The sequence below is a fragment of the Salmo salar genome, unplaced genomic scaffold, assembly GCF_905237065.1.
Source record: "Salmo salar unplaced genomic scaffold, Ssal_v3.1, whole genome shotgun sequence".
NCBI classification, from domain to species: domain Eukaryota; kingdom Metazoa; phylum Chordata; class Actinopteri; order Salmoniformes; family Salmonidae; genus Salmo; species Salmo salar.
In genome coordinates this window covers 149,915-175,223 of record NW_025547410.1, presented here as the reverse complement: position 1 = coordinate 175,223, position 25,309 = coordinate 149,915, and the positions used below count along the sequence as shown (strand labels likewise).

General features: G+C 43.4%; 1 protein-coding gene across 1 annotated transcript; it reads right to left on the bottom strand.

The window, feature by feature from the left end:
- Positions 1–5,536: 5,536 nt before the first annotated feature.
- Positions 5,537–24,886, bottom strand: LOC106590922 (PX domain-containing protein kinase-like protein). The gene is given in 9 exon segments (XM_045711236.1): positions 5,537–5,996; positions 5,998–6,024; positions 12,764–12,838; positions 13,151–13,224; positions 14,962–15,039; positions 17,825–18,011; positions 18,680–18,727; positions 18,955–19,005; positions 24,584–24,886. Coding segments are annotated over 9 exon segments (750 nt in total). The 5' UTR covers positions 24,686–24,886; the 3' UTR covers positions 5,537–5,888.
- Positions 24,887–25,309: the final 423 nt, after the last annotated feature.

Below are 25,309 nucleotides of genomic sequence, written 5' to 3'. Positions count from 1 at the left end.
GCTATACATGAGGTCAGAGGTCAGAGGCTGTACAGTAACATGCTATACATGAGGTCAGAGGCTGTACAGTAACATGCTATACGATGAGGTCAGAGGCTGTACAGTAACATGCTATACATGAGGTCAGGCTTTGTGCTTCACAGCTCTGTATGGGTTTTGACTGACAGGCGATCTGAACTTGAGCACTGCGCATCACAAGAAGCTCCCCCCCATCCCTCCTGCTGATTGGTCTTGCTAATGTTGTGTTGTCAGAGTGAGGGACATGCTGTACATTAAAAAGGACTCCATGTATTTTGAAAGATGAGACGTTGAGGATTATAATAAAATACAGCTTTGACGTCATACGAGCCAAAACACCCGAGTCCAAACGTGCACTTCACATTACCCGATTATAAAATTATAAATTTACAGTGTCAACATTTATGATCACTGTGTTTGATTGTACAGTTGACAAATAAAATCTGATTTGTTACGTTGGTTAAACAACAGGTGTGGACTAAAACAGTGAAATGCTTATTTACAGGCCCTTGTGAACAGAGTCAATGATAACATGGCTCTATACACAGGGTACCAGTACTGAGTAATGATAACTAGGTTATATACACAGAGTACCAGTACTGAGTCCATGATAACTAGGTTATATACACAGGGTAGCAGTACTGAGTAATGATAACTAGGTTATATACACAGGGTACCAGTACTGAGTAATGATAACTAGGTTATATTCACAGGGTACCAGTACTGAGTAATGATAACTAGGTTATATACACAGAGTACCAGTACTGAGTCCATGATAACTAGGTTATATACACAGAGTACCAGTACTGAGTAATGATAACTTGGCTATATACACAGAGTACCAGTACTGAGTCAATGATAACTAGGTTATATACACAGGGTACCAGTACTGAGTCAATGATAACATGGCTATATACAGGGAGTACCAGTACTGATAACATGGCTATATACAGGGAGTACCAGTACTGAGTCAATGATAACATGGATATATACACAGAGTACCAGTACTGAGTCAATGATAACATGGCTATATACACAGGGAGTACCAGTACTGAGTCAATGATAACATGGCTATATACACAGGGAGTACCAGTACTGAGTCAATGATAACATGGCTATATACAGGGAGTACCAGTACTGAGTCAATGATAACATGGCTATATACACAGAGTACCAGTACTGATAACATGGCTATATACAGGGAGTACCAGTACTGAGTCAATGATAACATGGATATATACACAGAGTACCAGTACTGAGTCAATGATAACATGGCTATATACACAGGGAGTACCAGTACTGAGTCAATGATAACATGGCTATATACACAGGGAGTACCAGTACTGAGTCAATGATAACATGGCTATATACAGGGAGTACCAGTACTGAGTCAATGATAACATGGCTATATACACAGAGTACCAGTACTGAGTGGATGTGCAGGGGTACGAGGTAATTGAGGTAGATATGTACATATAACTAGGAATAGAGTGACAGATAATAAACCGTAGCAGCAGCTTATGTGATGAGTAAAAAGTTAGTACAAAAACTGGAATTTCAGCGCCCAGAAGAATAGCCCGCAATTACATACGACATTGTTCTTTTTGATAAAGTTTTTAGTCGTTTTTGATAGCGCCAGGTCCAGTCCACCCACACCAGTCGGCGCTCAACGCAAATCGTGGAGTTGAGTTAGCTAGGCTGTATACAGTATTTGACAATATACCGGTATTGATACGAGGACCGGTTTGGGTTCCCCCCCCCATTTACCTTCTATAACGGTATTTCAAATGTTGTGGTTTGTTAAAATGTGATACTTAACTTCGGCGCTTCCCACGCCCTGCCCCTTCACTCATGGAGAGAACCGTTCCTTGATCACAGAGTGACGAGCAGGGTTGACATGTCTGCGGCTTTCCATTCATATTGGCCTATTTGAAAAACAATGTTGCGGGTGAAAATGTATTGGTCGCGGGTTGCAGGTTTGTAATGCACCTTCTAAATTGCATCGTGACCGCCATGGCATTTATATAGAAAATGTAAAATTAACATTAAAATTTCACAAAGACAGTGAGGCAGGCTGTTGTCGAGAGAGAGAGGGAGGGCCGGAGAGGTGTGTTCAGGGAGCGGTGCAGCTAGTTGAGTGAGTGAGGAGAGCAGCGCCAGCTTCACGACAAGTGATGCGAGAACAAACTAACTAAACAGCACTAGCTAGCTACATCACGTTCCTAGTGATGTACTGGGCTGTCTTCACCACCCGTTGGGAGGGCCTTGCGGTCGTGGATGAAGCAATTCTCGTACCAGGCCGTAATGCAACCGGGGTCAGGACGCTCTGGATGGTGCAGCGGTAGTATTTCGAGAGGACCCGGGGTGGCATGCCGAATTTCTTCAACTGCCTTAGAAAGTATAGACGCTGTTGCGCCATCTTGACAAGAGTCGTGGTCTTTGTCAAGTCCTCAGTCCCCTAGGAATATAAAACTGCAGACTCTCTACTGCAGTCCAGTTTATGTGGATCACGTTCAGCTTTGGAAAACGAAAGCACCTGGTCATCCGGAGCAGCGACAGTCTTCCACGATAGCTCGAAGGGAGCACAGAATGTGTTAAACTCGTTTGGCAGGGAGACTTCGGTGGTACGGATATCTCCGTTCATCCAGGGTTTTTGGTTGTGGGTATGTCCGGATTGTGAGTACAACATCAGCATAGTCAACTTACACACAGCTCTGACACACACTTAACCCACCAGACATGCCACCAGGGGTCTTTTCACAGTCCCCAAATCCAGAATAAAGAAAGCGTACAGTATTATATAGAGCCATTACAGCTCAAATGAACAGCAAACCTGTTTTTTTTTTAACTGATAAAGCAACACTTCACAACACCTCTCCCCTATTTGACCTAGATAGTTTGTATGTATTGATATGTAGGCTACGTGTGCCTTTTTAAAATAAATATATGCATCTCTGTCCTTGAGCTATTCTCGTCTACAAACATGATGTATTATATCATGTTTCATGTGGATCCAAAGGAAGATTAGCTGCTGCTTTCACAACAGCTAATGGGGATCATAATAAAAATAAACCCCCCCCAAAAAAATCAACACATTTCCTAAAGCCTGTGAAAGACGACGTACTGTATATTCGTCAACGTTGATGGGTCCTGGAGGATGGCTCTTTGAACATAGTTAAATTAATATTTAAAAAATAAATAAATAAATAAGTCCTGCAGCATTGAATCTGCCTCCTCAATTTCATTGCAAAAACCTAACACTAATATCGTATTAGCTAGTCATGTTGGCAATAGAACAAGCTTTTAAAATGGACGCCCACCTGACCCAGATATGGTATTTAGAAAAAGGACTGTTTTTGGATTGCGTAAACAACAGTAAATTGTGTGATGGCGAGGACACAGGGTTGTGTTCCGAACAAAACTACAAGTGTGCTTTCTCTAGTTCCTCAACAGCCACAGCTCGTAAAGCTCAAAATAGCTTCTTATGTTACTAAATATATCCAGAGTATTTTCAGATTATCATCAACAACAAAATGCGGCGAAAAGTACAGTAAATGTAAAATGCAGTGTAATGCTTGGATTCAGTCTTGTGTCAGGAGAACTGTTGTGTCTTCACCTTTAGTCTAATCATGTTCCCATAATCTCCTAATTGTTCCCGTTCAATTGCTACCATGGTTATGATTTTCATATTTCTTCTGTAAGAATCATATCCATATAGGCCATTTCCCAGGAGTGTGAAGGGGTCAGATCAACCTGAGCGCAGCAGCACCACGGTCAGATCAACCTGAGAGCAGCAGCAGCACCACGGTCAGATCAACCTGAGAGCAGCAGCAGCACCACGGTCAGATCAACCTGAGAGCAGCAGCAGCACCACGGTCAGATCAACCTGAGAGCAGCAGCAGCACCACGGTCAGATCAACCTGAGAGCAGCAGCAGCACCACGGTCAGATCAACCTGAGAGCAGCAGCACCACCACGGTCAGATCAACCTGAGAGCAGCAGCACCACCACGGTCAGATCAACCTGAGTAGCAGCAGCACCACCACGGTCAGATCAACCTGAGAGCAGCAGCACCACCACGGTCAGATCAACCTGAGAGCAGCAGCACCACCACGGTCAGATCAACCTGAGAGCAGCAGCACCACCAGGGTCAGATCAACCTGAGAGCAGCAGCACCACCATGGTCAGATCAACCTGAGTAGCAGCAGCAGCACCACGGTCAGATCAACCTGAGTAGCAGCAGCAGCACTACGGTCAGATCAACCTGAGAGCAGCAGCAGCACCACGGTCAGATCAACCTGAGAGCAGCAGCAGCACCACGGTCAGATCAACCTGAGAGCAGCAGCAGCACCACGGTCAGATCAACCTGAGAGCAGCAGCACCACGGTCAGATCAACCTGAGAGCAGCAGCACCACCACGGTCAGATCAACCTGAGAGCAGCAGCACCACCACGGTCAGATCAACCTGAGAGCAGCAGCAGCACCACGGTCAGATCAACCTGAGAGCAGCAGCACCACCATGGTCAGTAAGCACAAAACAGGGAGATATTAGTTGAATTTGTCCAATAAGAAACGCTTGTTTGGTTTTCGTTGTTATGGTGTGTCCTAATGAACACAACCCAGCCGTGATGATATGTTTACCTGACATACGGGATCCCTCAAGGTGCCTTTCACCTTACATACGAGATCCCCTCAAGGTGCCTTTCACCTGACATACGAGATCCCTCAGTGCCTTTCACCTTACATACGAGATCCCTCAGAGTGCCTTTCACCTGACATACGAGATCCCTCAGAGTGCCTTTCACCTGACATACGAGATCCCTCAGAGTGCCTTTCACCTGACATACGAGATCCCTCAAGGTGCCTTTCACCTGACATACGAGATCCCTCAGAGTGCCTTTCACCTGACATACGAGATCCCTCAAGGTGCCTTTCACCTGACATACGAGATCCCTCAGAGTGCCTTTCACCTGACATACGAGATCCCTCAGAGTGCCTTTCACCTGACATACGAGATCCCTCAGAGTGCCTTTCACCTTACATACGAGATCCCTCAAGGTGCCTTTCACCTTTTTTGTTTTATTTCCCCTTTATTTAACCAGGTAGGCAAGTTGAGAACAAGTTCTCATTTACAATTGCGACCTGGCCAAGACCTTACCTTACATATGAGATCCCTCAGAGTGCCTTACCTTACATACGAGATCCCTCAGAGTGCCTTACCTTACATACGAGATCCCTCAGAGTGCCTTACCTTACATACGAGATCCCCTCAGAGTGCCTTACCTTACATACGAGATCCCTCAGAGTGCCTTACCTTACATACGAGATCCCTCAGAGTGCCTTACCTTACATACGAGATCCCTCAGAGTGCCTTACCTTACATACGAGATCCCTCAGAGTGCCTTACCTTACATACGAGATCCCTCAGAGTGCCTTACCTTACATACGAGATCCTCAGAGTGCCTTACCTTACATACGAGATCCCTCAGAGTGCCTTACCTTACATACGAGATCCTCAGAGTGCCTTACCTTACATACGAGATCCCTCAGAGTGCCTTACCTTACATACGAGATCCCTCAGAGTGCCTTACCTTACATACGAGATCCCTCAGAGTGCCTTACCTTACATACGAGATCCCTCAGAGTGCCTTACCTTACATACGAGATCCCTCAGAGTGCCTTACCTTACATACGAGATCCCTCAGAGTGCCTTACCTTACATACGAGATCCCTCAGAGTGCCTTACCTTACATACGAGATCCCTCAGAGTGCCTTACCTTACATACGAGATCCCTCAGAGTGCCTTACCTTACATACGAGATCCCTCAGAGTGCCTTACCTTACATACGAGATCCCTCAGAGTGCCTTACCTTACATACGAGATCCCTCAGAGTGCCTTACCTTACATATGAGATCCCTCAGAGTTCCCTTTTCGTTAAACATCCTGATGACCAGAGCAGACAACTCACTGGTGTTGGCCGAACGTCACCGGGCAGATGTACGGATTCTGGAGAGGAAAAACAACACAACTCACTCAGCCATTCCGTCTGCCTCGGTTAGACAACACAACTCACTCAGCCATTCCGTCTGCCTCGGTTAGACAACACAACTCACTCAGCCATTCCGTCTGCCTCGGTTAGACAACACAACTCACTCAGCCATTCCGTCTGCCTCGGTTAGACAACACAACTCACTCAGCCATTCCGTCTGCCTCGGTTAGACAACACAACTCACTCAGCCATTCCGTCTGCCTCGGTTAGACAACACAACTCACTCAGCCATTCCGTCTGCCTCGGTTAGACAACACAACTCACTCAGCCATTCCGTCTGCCTCGGTTAGACAACACAACTCACTCAGCCATTCCGTCTGCCTCGGTTAGACAACACAACTCACTCAGCCATTCCGTCTGCCTCGGTTAGACAACACAACTCACTCAGCCATTCCGTCTGCCTCGGTTAGACAACACAACTCACTCAGCCATTCCGTCTGCCTCGGTTAGACAACACAACTCACTCAGCCATTCCGTCTGCCTCGGTTAGACAACACAACTCACTCAGCCATTCCGTCTGCCTCGGTTAGACAACACAACTCACTCAGCCATTCCGTCTGCCTCGGTTAGACAACACAACTCACTCAGCCATTCCGTCTGCCTCGGTTAGACAACACAACTCACTCAGCCATTCCGTCTGCCTCGGTTAGACAACACAACTCACTCAGCCATTCCGTCTGCCTCGGTTAGACAACACAACTCACTCAGCCATTCCGTCTGCCTCGGTTAGACAACACAACTCACTCAGCCATTCCGTCTGCCTCGGTTAGACAACACAACTCACTCAGCCATTCCGTCTGCCTCGGTTAGACAACACAACTCACTCAGCCATTCCGTCTGCCTCGGTTAGACAACACAACTCACTCAGCCATTCCGTCTGCCTCGGTTAGACAACACAACTCACTCAGCCATTCCGTCTGCCTCGAGTTAGACAACACAACTCACTCAGCCATTCCGTCTGCCTCGGTTAGACAACACAACTCACTCAGCCATTCCGTCTGCCTCGGTTAGACAACACAACTCACTCAGCCATTCCGTCTGCCTCAGTTAGACAACACAACACACTCAGCCATTCCGTCTGCCTCGGTTAGACAACACAACTCACTCAGCCATTTTGTCTGCCTCAATTTGGAGAGTGTCTGCATCCCAAAAGGCATCCTATGTACAGTGGATTCCCAAATTATTGACACCCTTGATAAAGATGAGCAAAAATAACTGATAAAATGAATAATTCTAAAACTGAGCTATATTGTATGATCCGCCCCAAAAATGTAGAAATTATATTTAATAATAAACTAAATCTGTCTCCGAGACATGTTAACAAGTAAAAATGTTCTCTCTCAAAAGAGCGTCAAAATTATTGGCACCCCTAAATATTATTATAAATAAAGTTGTCGGTAGTGTAGTATTGTGTGCCATGTTCCTACCACGTAACGACTACATCAAGTTTGTGATTCTATAAACATGTTGGATGCATTTTGCAGTTCGTTTTGGTTTTGCGTTTTCAGATTATTTTATGTAATGGTAACAATGTACTGTGTCATTTTGTAATTTGTATTTTTGTAAATAAGAATAGAATTTCTTTAAAAAAGCGTTATTCGTTAATGTGGACACTACCACGATTATGAATAATCCTGAATGAGTCGTGAATAATGACGAGTGAGAAAGTTAGGAGGGTCAAAGATCATGCTAAACTCCCATGTTATTGGTAATGGTGAAACTGCAAATGCATCCAACACCTTTCTAGAATCACAAGCTTGATGTAGTCGTTGCGCTGTAGGAATACGGCACTTTTGACTACTTTATTTATAAGAATATTTAGGGATGCCAATAATTTGACACCTATTTTTAAACAACAAAATAATATTACTTCTGAACAAAATCTCCTTCTGAGAAATTATACTAGTATAAAATAATACAATTATCCCCTTTTCTGGCAGCATACAATATAGCTCAGTGTTTGAATTATTCTTTTTATACAGTAATTGTGCTCATCTCAGCTCCCGAGTGGCACAGCGGTCTAAGGCACTGTGCATCTCAGTGCAAGAGGCGTCACTACAGACCCTGGTTCGAATCCAGGCTGTATCACATCTGGCCGTGATTGGGAGTCCCATAGGGCGGAGCACAATTAGCCCAGCGTCGTCCGGGTTTGGCCGGGGCAGGACCGTCATTGTAAATAAGAATTTGTTCTTAACTGACTTGCCTAGTTAAATAAAGGTTACATTTAAAAAACATGTAATTAAAATCTTTATCAAGGGTGTCAATAATTTGGGACCCCACTGTATTGCAGTACTTTTAACCCATAAAGGTGCCATTGAGAACGAAGGCAGAAACTTACACAGTGAAGTATTAAACCTGAGTTAGCGTATTAATTGGCAATAACTCATGTTGACTAGGGGAGCGTGAATGGAGGGGAGATGATATGTTCAGCTGACTAAACTCATGCTTAGCATGGATAATGTAACTGTGTTTTGTTGTGCTACAGACAGAGACGATGTCCCACATGCCAACCTATTTTCGACATAGGGCACGACATAGGGCTCTGGTCAAAAATAGGGCACTATATAGGGAATAGGGTTGCGTTAAGGACGCAACCGGAGAGAGACAGAAAACGTTTTGTATTTGCACTGCGTTCAGCTCAGGCAGTCATGAGATTTTATTTCCCCAAACCCCTATTTCTCTTACGTTTACCCAAATGGCTCCCTATTCCCTATATAGTGCACTACTTTGCGCCAGGGCCCATAGGTAATAGGGTGCTATTTGGGATTCACGCTTAGGCTACGACCTATTGCTCTGGGAACTACAGAGAGAGAGCTTGAGAAAGGGTAAGGGTGGGGAAAAAGTCAAGAGTATGACAGGTCACGTTATGAGGGAGAAAGTACATGATTTTCTATTGGTCAGGTGGTTACATAGAAATGTAATCTAGCCCACACTAACTACTGTCCCATATTCTGACCCCACACTAGGTATTAAAATGTGTAATGGGAATATTTAAGATTAATATCTTCATTTTCAATTAGGAGTAAGTAACCATGCTTAGCATACTGATGTTGTCACCGTCTGTAATACACGTGATTTCACAGTGAATGTTATGGAATGTCGCCGGCCACTCCATTTCACAGTGAATGTTATGGAATGTCGCCGCCACCCCATTTCACAGTGAATGTTATGGAATGTCGCCCGCCACCCCATTTCACAGTGAATGTTATGGAATGTCGCCCGCCACCCCATTTCACAGTGAATGTTATGGAATGTCGCCCGCCACCCCATTTCACAGTGAATGTTATGGAATGTCGCCCGCCACCCCATTTCACAGTGAATGTTATGGAATGTCGCGGCCACTCCATTTCACAGTGAATGTTATGGAATGTCGCCGGCCACTCCATTTCACAGTGAATGTTATGGAATGTCGCCGGCCACTCCATTTCACAGTGAATGTTATGGAATGTCGCCGGCCACTCCATTTCACAGTGAATGTTATGGAATGTCGCCCGCCACTCCATTTCACAGTGAATGTTATGAAATGTCGCCACTCCATTTCACAGTGAATGTTATGGAATGTCGCCGGCCACTCCATTTCACAGTGAATTGTAAGGGTTGATCGGTCACTACATTTCACAGTGAATGTTATGGAATGTTGACGGTCACTCCATTTCACAGTGAATGTTATGTAATGTTGATATGCGTGTTGATAGTGGTTGACGCCAGAATGGACACTTCATGCTATTCAATCGTTTTACTGGGGGAGCTCAGGTAATGTACGCCCTACTCTGAGGGGATTCGTTTTACTGGGGGAGCTCAGGTAATGTACGCCCTACTCTGAGGGGATTCGTTTTACTGGGGGAGCTCAGGTAATGTACGCCCCTACTCTGAGGGGATTCGTTTTACTGGGGGAGCTCAGGTAATGTACGCCCTACTCTGAGGGATTCGTTTTACTGGGGGAGCTCAGGTAATGTACGCCCCTACTCTGAGGGGATTCGTTTGATAATACTTCCCCCGTGTGAATCGTCATCCCTGTGTTTTGAGGGATTTTACGAAATTCAACAGGAGCTGGGGCCCAGTTTGGGTAAGAACACGGGAACAAATTGATGTTTAAAACAAAAGTGCTCTGTACGTTACGATCTGTTTTGTCACATATCAACTTTCCTTGTGCCGTACTTTTAAAAGACGAAGAGGTGGACAATATTGTGCCAATGAATTGATAACTTGCCAAATCCGGTCAGGTAATTAAATGTCTGAAGGTTAAAGTTCACGGTTCTTATTAATATGCATTGTTATTCTGACTTTCTCCGAACTGAAGGTCATTAGGTCAATATTAGACTGTCCCTAGACATGTGAACTGAAGGTCATTAGGTCACTATTAGACTGTCCCTAGACATGTGAACTGAAGGTCATTAGGTCACTATTAGACTGTCCCTAGACATGTGAACTGAAGGTCATTAGGTCACTAATAGACTGTCCCTAGACATGTGAACTGAAGGTCATTAGGTCACTATTAGACTGTCCCTAGACATGTGAACTGAAGGTCATTAGGTCGCTATTAGACTGTCCCTAGACATGTGAACTGAAGGTCATTAGGTCACTATTAGACTGTCCCTAGACATGTGAACTGAAGGTCATTAGGTCACTATTAGACTGTCCCTAGACATGTGAACTGAAGGTCATTAGGTCACTATTAGACTGTCCCTAGACATGTGAACTGAAGGTCATTAGGTCACTATTAGACTGTCCCTAGACATGTGAACTGAAGGTCATTAGGTCACTATTAGACTGTCCCTAGACATGTGAACTGAAGGTCATTAGGTCACTATTAGACTGTCCCTAGACATGTGAACTGAAGGTCATTAGGTCACTATTAGACTGTCCCTAGACATGTGAACTGAAGGTCATTAGGTCAATATTAGACTGTCCCTAGACACGCCTAGAAGAGCTTCACGACTTCTGTCATAACAGTCAAAAATATTACAGGGGCAGTTTGGTTAAAACTAAATCGCGTCCGAATCGTCCACTGGAAAAAACGGATATGCTGTATTTAATATTTACATAACCGACTATAGTAACACTAGTCCCGTGTGGATAGAGTTATAGTCCCCCCTAAAGCAGACCTTTGACTTGCTGAAGAGTTGTGTTATTGTAGTGTGTACAGATCCACACTGTGCCTTGTTTAGGGCTCCTCCAAGATTCAGTGGCCTTGTTAGCAGAACATTTACATTTATACATTTTTAGTCATTTTAGCAGATGCTCTTATCCAGAGCGACTTACAGTAGTGAATGCAGACATTCCATGCATTTATTATTTTTATTATTATTTTTTTAAATAATAATTCGTACAGTTGTTCTGAAAGTAGTTACCGGGGCTTTCTCTAAGAAGGTCAGCTACCCTTTTTGGCAGAACAGTTCTGATAGTGGTGACCGGGGATCGATCTCTCTCTCCTTGTTGCAACTTGAATTAAACCAGATCGATTTTTGATTGACTTTATCAACGACTGTTCTCCTTTTGGTTTCACCTCGATATTCCCTTATATTAATCTGATCACAATCATCTGATCATAGTTTGGTTGATTTTTGTGATACCAGCCTAGTATTGTCCAAAACAACAGATAAAAGGCCTATACATTAAACAGGTTTGTTTAGTAAATAGAGATAGACTAAGTGTTGTTTTATCTCCAAAGTAGTGACAATAGATCAATAAAGGGCACAACAGTCTATCGACTAGGGTTGCAAAATGCCGGAAACTTTCACTTTGACACTGTTATCTACGACTGAGGGTAGAGGTACTAAGAGGCAGCCCTATGGGCCCTGGTTAAAAGTAGTGCACTATAAAAATAGGGAATAGGGTGCCATTTGGAACGCAGGCGCAGTACAGTGGTTACATTCCTGTGGGGAAGCATATTACATCTGGGCAACAGGATTGTATCTAAATAAGGAATACATCAGATCAGCTGAATCGGGCAGTCAGTCTGGGGCGGGGCGGGGCGGGCAGTCTGGGGCGGGCGGGCGGGCAGTCTGGGGGCGGGGCGGGCGGGCAGTCTGGGGCGGGCGGGCGGGCAGTCTGGGGGCGGGCGGGCGGGCAGTCTGGGGCGGGCGGGCAGTCTGGGGGCGGGCGGGCAGTCTGGGGCGGGCGGGCAGTCTGGGGGCGGGCGGGCAGTCTGGGGCGGGCGGGCAGTCTGGGGGCGGGCGGGCAGTCTGGGGCGGGCGGGCAGTCTGGGGCGGGCGGGCAGTCTGGGGCGGGCGGGCAGTCTGGGGCGGGCGGGCAGTCTGGGGCGGGCGGGCAGTCTGGGGGCGGGCGGGCAGTCTGGGGCGGGCGGGCAGTCTGGGGCGGGCGGGCAGTCTGGGGCGGGCGGGCAGTCTGGGGCGGGCGGGCAGTCTGGGGCGGGCGGGCAGTCTGGGGCGGGCGGGCAGTCTGGGGCGGGCGGGCAGTCTGGGGGCGGGCGGGCAGTCTGGGGCGGGGCGGGCAGTCTGGGGCGGGCGGGCAGTCTGGGGGCGGGGCGGGCGGGCAGTCTGGGGCGGGGCGGGCGGGCAGTCTGGGGCGGGCGGGCAGTTTAATTCCCGGCAGGCAGTAATACAGTACTGTGAGGCCTCTTAAGAGAATATTCCCACAGACAGCATTGGTAGGAGCTAGATGATACATACATACATACTGACAGTGGGTAGAAGAAATCTGCTATCCACAAATCTATTTAACGAGTATACATACAGTGAGGCTGGGTAGGAGCTTCATGGTCGACTGAAGATCTTTGTCTGACAGGAATTTATCTGGACCCAAGTCAACCTGTGCAGCAACAAAACCACATAAACGTAACACATACTTTACCAGCCAAAAACCTTCAGGTGATAGAAACACAATACAGGATAGAATTAGTTTAGAACTATAAATGCCGATACCAAAAGCGACAATTGTCTTGTCGCTAGCAAGTGAAAACCAGTCAGCGCCTGACTAGTTGTACCTACAGGATAAAACACCTTTTTGATTCTACCGCTCTGTACCGTCGCATTGTAAAGCAGATATAAGATGACAATGAAGTTCTAAAATAATTTATTAAAGTACCAACAGTAAAACAGCAAATAGCAACAGTAGACTTACCCAACTCAACACTTGACGTTCCTTGGGTTGTTCTTTGTTTTTGATTAAGAAATATTTCTTCCGTATCCTCCACCCTGAAAGGTTATAAAAAAAAATAAAAAAATATTTAAAACATGTTCATTTTAATATGACATTTTCCTGATTAACAATCCACTTACAGCTTTATCGGAGTCACAATGGTAGGTTCCATGGTCAACAGAGTTGGTGCATAACCAATCAATTTAGAGGGAAAGGAGGGGGATACTTAGTTGTACAACTGAATGTATTCAACTGAAATGTGTCTCTCGCATTTAACTCAACCCCTCTGAACCAGAGAGGGGCGGGGGGCTGCCTTAAAATCGACATCCACGTCTTCGGGCGCCCGGGGATTTAGTCCACTTAATTATGAAATCAATTCATCTCGCTTTATTTACAAAAGCACTTGAAGGCGTTCTGCCCATACTAATAGTAAGCATCAGGTGTGTCATTCCCATGATAGAGCAGTAACGTGACAATAACACGTTCCCTTTTTTCCCCCCCCTCCTGAAGCAGCGGAGAGCAGAAAACACCAGACATCCAGGAAGGAGCGGGCATTTTATATCTCCTGCCACTTTTATAAAATCACTCCTGATATAAGAATACTGAGGCTTCTTAATCATCTTTAATTCTATAAAAATCGCTACAATGTTACTATACAGCCTTAATAGGATATTTAGCGCTTTATCACCATGTCATTACAGCCTTATTACAACGCTATTATGTCTATTATCATGTTATTACAGACATATTATAATGCTATCATGTCTGTATTATTAAGTTATTACATTACTTATTGCTGCTATTTTTATTGACTTGGCCAAAGCTTTTGATATGGTAGACCGTTCCATTCTTGTGGGAGTATTGGTGTCTCTGAGGGGTCTTTGGCCTGGTTTGCTAACTACCTCTGTCAAAGAGTGCAGTGTGTAAAGTCAGAACATCTGCTGTCTCAGCCACTGCCTGTCACCAAGGGAGAACCCCAAGGCTCGATCCTAGGCCCAACGCTCTTCTCAATTTACATCAACAACATAGCTCAGGCAGTAGGAAGCTCTCTCATCCATTTATATGCAGATGATACAGTCTCATACTCGAGTGGCTAGATGTTCTTTACCATTCGGCCATCAGATTTGCTACCAATGCTCCTCATAGGACACATCACTGCACTCTATACTCTTTTGTAAACTGGTCATCTCTGTTTACCCGTCGCAAGACCCACTGGTTTATGCTTATTTATAAAACCCTCTTAGGCCTCACTCCCCCCCTATCTGAGATATCTACTGCAGCCCTCATCCTCCACATACAACACCCGTTCTGCCAGTCACATTCTGTTAAAGGTCCCCAAAGCACACACATCCCTGGGTCGCTCCTCTTTTCAGTTCGATGCAGCTAGCGACTGGAACGAGCTGCAACAAACACTCAAACTGGACAGTTTTATCTCCATCTCTTCATTCAAAGACTCAATCATGGAGACTCTTACTGACAGTTGTGGCTGCTTTGTGTGATGTATTATTGTCTCTACCTTCTTGCCCTTTGTGCTGTTGTCTGTACCATGTTGTGTTGTTGCTACCATGTTGTGTTGTTGCTACCATGTTGTGTTGTCTTAGGTCTGTTTATGTAGTCTCTCTCGTCGTGATGTGCGTTTTGTCCTATATTTAAATTTGTATGCAAGTCCCCGTCTCCGCAGGAGGACTTTTTCCTTTTGGTTATCCGTCATTGTAAATAAGAATTTGTTCTTAACTGACTTGCCTAGTTAAATAAAAAGATGAAATAAAATAAAATCATTTAAAAAAACTTACCAATGTCTTTCAAAGGCTCCACCACCTCCCACTTCGGATCCGACCTGAAGAACATGGACACCTGCTGTAAGGCGATTTCTGTAGAGGAGAAGATGAGGCTCAGTGTAACAACCTTCCATATAAAACAACAATCACTCAATTTATCATCAACTCAAAATATACCACTACCGTTCAAAAGTTTGGGGTCACTTCGAAATGTCCTTGTTTTTTAAAGAAAAGTGTCCACCAGGCCTACTGTACATCTCACTGTAGGAGTGACCAGGCCTACTGTACATCTCACTGTAGGAGTGACCAGGCCTACTGTACATCTCACTGTAGGAGTGACCAGGCCTACTGTACATCTCACTGTAGGAGTGACCAGGCCTACTGTACATCTCACTGTAGAAGTGACCAGGCCTACTGTACATCTCACTGTAGGAGTGACCAGGCCTACTGTACATCTCACTGTAGGAGTGACCAGGCCTACTGTACATCTCACTGTAGGAGTGACCAGGCCTACTGTACATCTCACTGTAGAAATGACCAGGCCTACTGTACATCTCACTGTAGGAGTGACCAGGCCTACTGTACATCTCACTGTAGGAGTGACCAGGCCTACTGTACATCTCACTGTAGAAATGACCAGGCCTACTGTACATCTTACTGTAGAAATGACCAGGCCTACTGTACATCTTACTGTAGAAATGACCAGGCCTACTGTACATCTCACTGTAGGAGTGACCAGGCCTACTGTACATCTCACTGTAGGAGTGACCAGGCCTACTGTACATCTCACTGTAGAAATGACCAGGCCTACTGTACATCTTACTGTAGAAATGACCAGGCCTACTGTACATCTTACTGTAGAAATGACCAGGCCTACTGTACATCTTACTGTAGAAATGATTGTTGAAAACAAGTCTAGGCTGGAACTGTTGCTGTTAAAAATACAATAATAATTGTTATTCTTAACTGGAATAAACTGATTGAAGCAAGATGCTTTTTTGAGGTAAACCCACTCACAGAGTTCTGGGTTGTTCATCTACAACAGGAAATGGTCTCCTGCCTGACTGAGAACCCACTCACACAGTTCTGGGTTGTTCCATCTACAACAGGAAGTGGTCTCCTGTCTGACTGAGAACCCACTCACACAGTTCTGGGTTGTTCCATCTACAACAGGAAGTGGTCTCCTGCCTGCCTGAGAACCCACTCACACAGTTCTGGGTTGTTCCATCTACAACAGGAAGTGGTCTCCTGCCTGACTGAGAAAGCAGTAGATGTTCTGGTCCAGTTTGGCACCACGTACCCATGTGAGTCAGGGTTCTCAACTCTGACATACTTTAAAAAACAAGTACAGAAACAGTTTCAAGGCTGAGCATCACCTCAGTGTTACAATGTCAAAAACGGAGCCCAGAATACACATGCTCTCATTAGGACTGTGTGTGTGTGTGTGTTTTTTTTCTGGTCTACATCTGTGTGATTTGAGCAATCATTTTATTCCAGTTCATAATAAAAATAAAAAAGATGTATTTTAACAGCAACAGTTCCAACCTAGACTTTATTTTAACAATTTCTACAGTAATATGTACAGTAAGCCTGATCCTTTTTCATCAGTACGGTTAATTAGGTTTGAACTATGAAAAAGCCTGTGTGTGTGTGTTCTGTTATTCATCTGTGTGATGTGATCAATTCGTTTACTCCAGTTCAGAATGAAAATGATTTATTGTATTTTAACAGCAACAGTCCCAACCTAGACAGATATGTAAGAGTGTTTTTAACAGGGGGTAATAAACATGAATAGATATTTAATTACATTGTTATTTGTTTTTGTCTATATTGCATTTGTTTTAGGCATACGGCAATGAAATGTACAGATATTTATGTATAGTTGCATATTTTCCTCTGTTTGGGTCCCAGGAAAACAGAATTTCTCATTTGGGTCCCAGGCTGAAAGGGTTTAAGAACCACTGTGTTAGCTAATCCAAGTTTATCATTTAAAAAGGCAAATTGATCATTAGAAAAACGTTTTGCAATTATGTTAGCACAGCTGAAAACTGTTGTTCTGATTAAAGAAGCAATAAAACTGGCCTTTTTTAGACTAGTTGAGTATCTGGAGCATCAGCATTTGTGGGTTCGATTACAGGCTCAAAAAGGGCCAGAAACAAAGAACTTTCTTCTCAAACTTGTCAGTCTATTCTTGTTCTGAGAAATGATGGCTAGTCCATGCGAGAAATTGTCAAGAAACTGAAAATTTGGTACAACGCTGCGAACTACTCCCTTCACAGAACAGCACAAACTGTCTCTAACCAGAATAGAAAGAGTAGTGGGAGGCCCCGGTGCACAACTGAGCAAGAGGACAAGTACATTAGAGTGTCTAGTTTGAGAAACAGACGCCTCACAAGTCCTCAACTGGCAGCTTCATTAAATAGTACCCACAAAACACCAGTCTCAACGTCAACAGTGAAGATGCGACTCCGGGATGCTGGCCTTCTAGGCAGAGTTCCTCTGTCCAGTGTCTGTGTTCTTTTGCCCATCTTAATCTTTTATTTTTATTGGCCAGTCTGAGATATGGCTTTTTATTTGCAACTCTGCCTAAAAGGTCAACAGAGTCTTCCTCTTCACTGTTGACGTTGAGACTGAGGTTTTGCCGGTACTATTAAAATATGAATTACCATATTCTAAAATTAGATTTGTGTTATTCTGAGCACCGTGGGTGGAGGCCCTAATCAGGTTACACACCCAAATGGATATGGGTCTGGTACATTTCTCAAAATGTACGATAAGTTTAAATGCTGCTGGTCTAATGTCCAACACCACATTTTCCTAAAACCCTGTATCACACCCATGTTATACACGCACACCTCAACCCTAACAGTTCACACACCTGTATAGTTGGCAGAGTAATTGTTGGTGTCCAGAAACTTCTTGACCAGTTGACAGGTGGCTAGGATGTGATGCTGGGTAATAAAGTCTAGGTAGACCTGTAGTCCTCTCTGTCTCTCTGCTATGAACTCCCTGTCCATGTTACCTAGCAACTTCTTAGGTGGTAGAGGCAGGCTGACGCCAGAGACCTGCGGGAAGAGGTGGGAGAGAGAGAGAAAATGAGTGGGAGAGAGAGAGAAAATGAGTGGGAGAGAGAGAGAAAATGAGTGGGAGAGAGAGAGAAAATGAGTGAGAGAGAGAGAGAAAATGAGAGAGAGAGAGAGAAAATGAGTGAGAGAGAGAGAAAATGAGTGGGAGAGAGAGAGAAAATGAGTGAGAGAGAGAGAAAATGAGTGGGAGAGAGAGAAAATGAGTGGGAGAGAGAGAAAATGAGTGGGAGAGAGAGAGAAAATGAGTGGGAGGGAGAGAAAATGAGTGGGAGAGAGAGAAAATGAGTGGGAGAGAGAGAGAAAATGAGTGGGAGGGAGAGAAAATGAGTGGGAGGGAGAGAAAATGAGATAGATAAAGAACGAGTTGACACAGAGGAATGTAGGGTTCACAGAATGAATAATCGTCAGGAAATGAGCTTGTAAAACCTCAGCAGAAACCTCAGCTTCCTGATGTGTAACGACCACCAAAAGAATAGTCAGTATGAACACATCATGTTCATAAAAACACAAGGTTTGCTTCCCAAATGGCACCCCATTCCCATAGGGTGCTGGTCCAAAGTAGTGAGCTATGTAGGGAATAGGGTGCCATTTTGGGACGCAGACAGATGTAGTGCGGGAAAAGGCACTTGTGACCTTTTTGTACTTACCAACAAACTGCTATTCAGCATATCAAAGTCGCTGTATCGCTTTATGACCTGCAACAATAAGAATCAGGTTGTATTGTGGGGGGAAAAAAAAACAACGAAAGGCTTCTTTCTTGAGGTTGAGAGAGCTCAGTTAAAAAAAAGGTAAAAATAGATTTCTAATCTTATTTTCAGTACAACATGAAGATGTGTTATGTTGAAGAAGAAAGAGTATAATTGAGGCAGATAGTTGAGGTAAGGTTGAGGTTTAAGTAGGCTAAAAATAGATTGTTATTTACCTGCCAACTGTTTTCTGTAGAAACACCCCTCTGTACACGGATTATGTATTCCTGGACAGGAAATGAAAAAGGGACGGGATATGATTACATGTGATGGGACTTATCATAGCTATTCATCTCATATGTAAAGCCTAGATTTTTTAATTTTTTTTTATATATATATGATAGTTTTAAGTCAGAAATGTACATACACCGTAGCCAAATACATTTAAACTCAGTTTCACAATTCCTGACATTTAATCCTAGTAAAAAATTCCTTGTTTTAGATCAGTTAGGTCCACCACTTTATTTTAATAATGTTAATTGTCAGAATAATAGTAGAGAGAGTGATTTATTTCAGCTTTTATTTCTTTCATCACATTCCCAGTGGGTCAGAAGTTTACATACGCTCAATTAGTATTTGGTATCATTGCCATTAAATTGTTTAACTTCGGTCAAATGTTTCAGGTAGCCTTCCACAAGCTTCCCACAATAAGTTGGGGGAGGACATTTCTCCAAAAAGTACGATCTTTGTCCCCATGTACAGTTGCAAACCGTAGTCTGGATTTTTTATGGCGGTTTTGGAGCAGTGGCTTTTTCCTTGCTGAGCGGCCTTTCAGGTTATGTCGATATAGGACTCGTTTTACTGTGGATATAGATACTTTTGTACCTGTGTCCTCCAGCATCTTCACAAGGTCCTTTGCTGCTGTTCTGGGATTGATTTGCACTTTTCGCACCAAAGTACATTCATCTCTAGGAGACAGAATACGTCTCCTTCCTGAGCGGTATGACGGTGGCGTGGTCCCATGGTGTTTATACTTGCGTACTATTGTTTGTACAGGTGAACGTGTTACCTTCAGGTGTTTGGAAATTGCTCCTAAGGATGAACCAGACTTGTGGAGGTCTACAATTTTTTTTTCTGAGGTTTTGGCTGATTTCTTTTCATTTTCCCATGATGTCAAGCAAAGAGGCACTGAGTTTGAAGGTAGGCCTTGAAATACATCCACGGGTACACCTCCAATTGACTCAAATGATGTCAATTAGCCAATCAGAAGCTTCTAAAGCTATGTCATCATTTTCTGGAATTTTCCAAGCTGTTTAAAGGCACAGTCAACTTAGTGTATGTAAACTTCTGACCCACTGGAATTGTCATACAGTGAAATAATCTGTCTATAAACAATTGTTGGAAAAATGACTTGTGTCATACACAAAGTAGATGTCCTAACCGACTTGGCAAAACTATAGTTTGTTAACAAGAAATTTGTGGAGTGGTTGAAAAACGAGTTTTAATGACTCCAACCTAAGTGGATGTAAACTTCCGACTTCAACTGTATGTATATATATATATATACACACACAGAGCTCCAACAGTACTGGGACAGTGACACACGTGTTTTTGTTTTGGCTCTGTACGCCAGCACAAATATCATACCCCCAAGACATGCTAACCTCTCACCATTACAATAACAGGGGAGTTTAGCATTTTATATCATACCCCCAAGACATGCTAACCTCTCACCATTTCAATAACAGGGAAGGTTAGCATTTTATATCGTACCCCCAAGACATGCTAACCTCTCACCATTACAATAACAGGGGAGGTTAGCATTTTATATCATACACAGTAGACATGCTAACCTCTCACCATTACAATAACAGGGGAGGTTAGCATTTTATATCATACCCCCAAGACATGCTAACCTCTCACCATTACAATAACAGGGAAGGTTAGCATTTTATATCATACCCCAAGACATGCTAACCTCTCACCATTACAATAACAGGGAGGTTAGCATTTTATATCATACCCCCAAGACATGCTAACCTCTCACCATTACAATAACAGGGGAGGTTAGCATTTTATATCGTACCCCAAGACATGCTAACCTCTCACCATTACAATAACAGGGGAGGTTAGCATTTTATATCATAACCCCCAAGACATGCTAACCTCTCACCATTACAATAACAGGGGAGGTTAGCATTTTATATCATACCCCCAAGACATGCTAACCTCTCACCATTACAATAACAGGGGAGGTTAGCATTTTATATCATAACCCCCAAGACATGCTAACCTCTCACCATTACAATAACAGGGGAGGTTAGCATTTTATATCATACCCCCAAGACATGCTAACCTCTCACCATTACAATAACAGGGAAGGTTAGCATTTTATATCATACCCCCAAGACATGCTAACCTCTCACCATTACAATAACAGGGAAGGTTAGCATCGTTGGGGGTAGTATGATATTTGTGCGTCTCTAACTTTCTAAAGCATCATTATTCACACGTCATTCAGGATTATCCGTAATCATGAGAGCATCCACATTAATGTAGACATGTTATGAAACATATTCTATTCTCATTTACAATAAAAGTGAATCCAAAATGACACAATAGCTAATTTACCATTAATTTATATTGTAATAATCTAACACACAACCAAAACAAACAGCAAATTCATCCATAAAGTCAGTCCTTCACTAAAAGCTTGATCCAGTCAGTCCTTCACTAAAAGCTTGATCCAGTCAGTCGTTCACTAAAAGCTTGATCCAGTCAGTCCTTCACTAAAAGCTTGATCCAGTCAGTCCTTCACTAAAAGCTTGATCCAGTCAGTCCTTCACTAAAAGCTTGATCCAGTCAGTCCTTCACTAAAAGCTTGATCCAGTCAGTCCTTCACTAAAAGCTTGATCCAGTCAGTCCTTCACTAAAAGCTTGATCCAGTCAGTCCTTCACTAAAAGCTTGATCCAGTCAGTCCTTCACTAAAAGCTCCTCCTGGAGACAAAGCCTTACTGAACTGATGGCCGACTTTTCTAGCAGCGATGAAAAATATTATTATTAGAAATGATTATTGATAAGGCCTACTTTCTCCTAGCCTGGATCCATCATGAAATTATTATGAATATTTTTCACTTCATCAAACTTCATTACGAAACGGAAGGATTGTGTTAGGATCCGGGCTAACTTTCCCTGCTTTATGTGAGGCATGGTTAACTGAGATCAACTTGCTGTCGTCTCCTCGTCACGCCCGTCTCATGTGATTCCTCCGTGATGAAGTTACTCCCACACTCAAAAACACAGAAGACAGGGATAAAAAGGAGACGACATAGAACAAGAAATACTAGAAGAGGTAAAGCCTCTCGGGAACATGGCAGACTGTTCTAGTAGTGCTGTTTCTATAGGAGAGGACACAGTGGTCAGCAATCCTTCAACCGTTTCACTCCAGTCACAATGTTCTATGATAATATGCATGTTTCACTGCATATATTTAGTTAACCAGGGACATATTCGTCGAGCAGTAGGCGTGCAGGATCTAAGATCAGTGTTGCCTTTCAGATCATAACAAAGAAGATTACATGGAGAGGGGAGACCTGATCCTAGATCAGCACTTCTACTCTGATACCTAGTATTCAAACAGCGTTCCCCAAATCATTCACTACAGCTGAAGGCTAACACTATAGGCCTGAGAGGGTAGTACTGTGGATGCGTCTCAAAATGGCATCCTATTCCCTACGTAGTGCACTACTTTTGACCAGATCCCCATAAGGCCCTGGACAAAAGTAGGGTACTATATAGGGTGTCATTTGGGACACAGACTAAGGTCTGACTGGGTGACATGGTAGTACAGTAGCTGGAATAACACAAGCCAAGGGTCCAAAGGTCCGGTTTAAACCTTACCAGGATAATCTACTGCAGGCCACTTAAACACCACTGAGCCTAAGCTATATGCCACTCACATAAACATTATTGTTCAATGTGCTAAAGTTGATACAGTCAGGCTGGCAGCAAACTGTGGTACATCCCAGTTTAAAACAACGACACCCGAGTGTATAACCAAGTCTCATTTTCTTGACATTCAATTTATATCAGATAGGTCATGCCCATAGAGGGCACCTGCCTGCTAAAGCATCTAGTTATTGCTTTAGCTAGCCCAGAGATGTTTCTAATCAACTCAGAGTAGCTAGCTTGCTTAACTATATTAGCTGGCAAGGTTGGTAGACTTTAGAAAAGCAAGCAATAACTTGATGTACTGAATAAAGACTCACATTCCTTTCCATCTTTTACCCAGATTTTAAACAGAGAAGCATAGAAACAGTTTATTCTACCCAGATTTTTAGCAGCGATGAAGAGAAAGTTTATTTTATCCAGATGTTTGTTTATATATATTTTTTAAAACACCAGTCAGGAGGATAGAGACAGCTCAAGAGCAGAGGAGGCTGGTGGGTGGGGCTATAGGACAGGCTCGTATTAAATGGAACTGGTGTCAAATGTGGTTTCCATATGTTTGACACATTCCATTCCAGCCATTGCAATGCGGCAGTCCTCCTATAGCTCTTCCCACCAGCCTCCTCTGCTCACTTGGTACACTAAGATAAGCAGAAAAAGATTAAACAATGATTATGGCTCTAGATTGGTCTTTGAAAAATGATCAATAAAAATATATATATATATATATATATATATATATATATATATATATATATATATATATATGCTATCCACAAGTTAATCTGATTCTGGAAAAGTAGATAAGAGTTTATTACTAATGAGGCCCTTTTAAGTACCCAGCCATTCTCACGTACTTTATGCCCCCAAAAATGATTTTTGGGGTGCACGACGACCCTGATTCAAATCCATATTATCTAGTTAACTTAAGGTAGCCTACATGGCTATCATTTCACCCTGACTTTACCCAATACAATTGTATCATCAATATGTGGCATTTGGTCTACCAGTATAGTTATTTCCACAGTTTAGCAGTGTTTATTGTGAAAGACTCAACTGTGACTGTATAAACCCAACTCTGGCAACTGGAATGACACACGAACAATCATCAAACTGTCAGACTATTTAGCAAAAGGCCCCATAAAACGATACATTACATTTTTATTAGGCTCTAACTAAACAGCTGTCATTGTTTAAAAAGACAAGAAAAAAAGGAAAAAAATGTTAGGTTGAGTTAAACGTTTGCTCGTTTCACTCTGTTTGGTTCTTAATAAAAACGGTAAGCGATTTCCGTAATGAATACACCCCTGAGCTAAACTAGCTTGAGTAAAATGGCTAAGTAGTTAGCAGCTGAGCTAAACTAGCATGAGTAAAATGGCTAAGTAGTTAGCAGCTGAGCTAAACTAGCTTGAGTAAAATGGCTAAGTAGTTAGCAGCTGAGCTAAACTAGCTTGAGTAAAATGGCTAAGTAGTTAGCAGCTGAGCTAAACTAGCTTGAGTAAAATGGCTAAGTAGTTAGCAGCTGAGCTAAACTAGCTTGAGTAAAATGGCTTAGTAGTTAGCAGCTGAGTAAAATGGCTAAGTAGTTAGCAGCTGAGCTAAACTAGCTTGAGTAAAATGGCTAAGTAGTTAGCAGCTGAACTAAACTATCCAGCTGACTGTCAAAAAATGTCAACACACGAGTCGATGGCAGCCGTTTTTACAACGAACTGGTGGATAAACACTTTCCAAACACGTCGTACACAAGCGGTAAACAACCGTTAATGTTAATTAAGAGACCAACAACGACACTGGTTTATAGAGGGGAAAAAAACGGTCTGACACCATAAATAGAAGTTTGTTAACCTTCACCGTGATAAATTAGCTAGCTAACTACTTCCTCAGCTTGTCCCCTTGCCTGGTCGAACAAGACTCACCGTGTGAGATTGTAGATTTTGGCTAGCCTCGATCAGTGCTGTAAGGGCCACCGTGTCATCCAACAGCACCCTTCCCGGGGACTGTTTCTCCAAAAACGCCATCCCTTGGCGCCCGATCAAAGTAACGAACCAAACGATAAAACACCTTCGGGGTCGGGAAACTAACGCAGATGGACCTGAAGTCAAGCTAGCTAGCTAGCTGAGTATTTAGTCAGAAATGAGGGCAGGAAACGCAGCGTTGACACTTGACAGAATTAAGATTCCGATCCTACGCTTGTTAACAGCTGCACTGGGGTCAGACAGACTTCCTGTTTAAATTAAAACAAGAGCGAGATATGGCTAGGGGAAAACCTACCTCCAATACAAGGATGACAAGATTGGAAAAACTGCGATAATTATTTTTTTTCGAGCAGTTGTTCAATCTTCTCAGTGTAACAGTTGGGATAATAAGACCATTTTGGAGTACAACACATTTCTCAAGCCATATACTATCTTGCATCGACTCTGCTGTGTTTTAATCGGAACAGGAAATCTGTCAGACCCCAGTGCAAGTGTAAACTAGCGGTAGGAATCGATGCTGGCTAGGTTGACACAGGCTGGCTGTGTCATCAGACCAAGTTCAGGACTGGTAATGGTGCTAGTAACTAATACATAGCTGCCTGTAGGTACCCGCCCCCGAGTCCAGGGGTGGAAACAGCCAGATGGTCGTTTTTTTTAAATTTATTT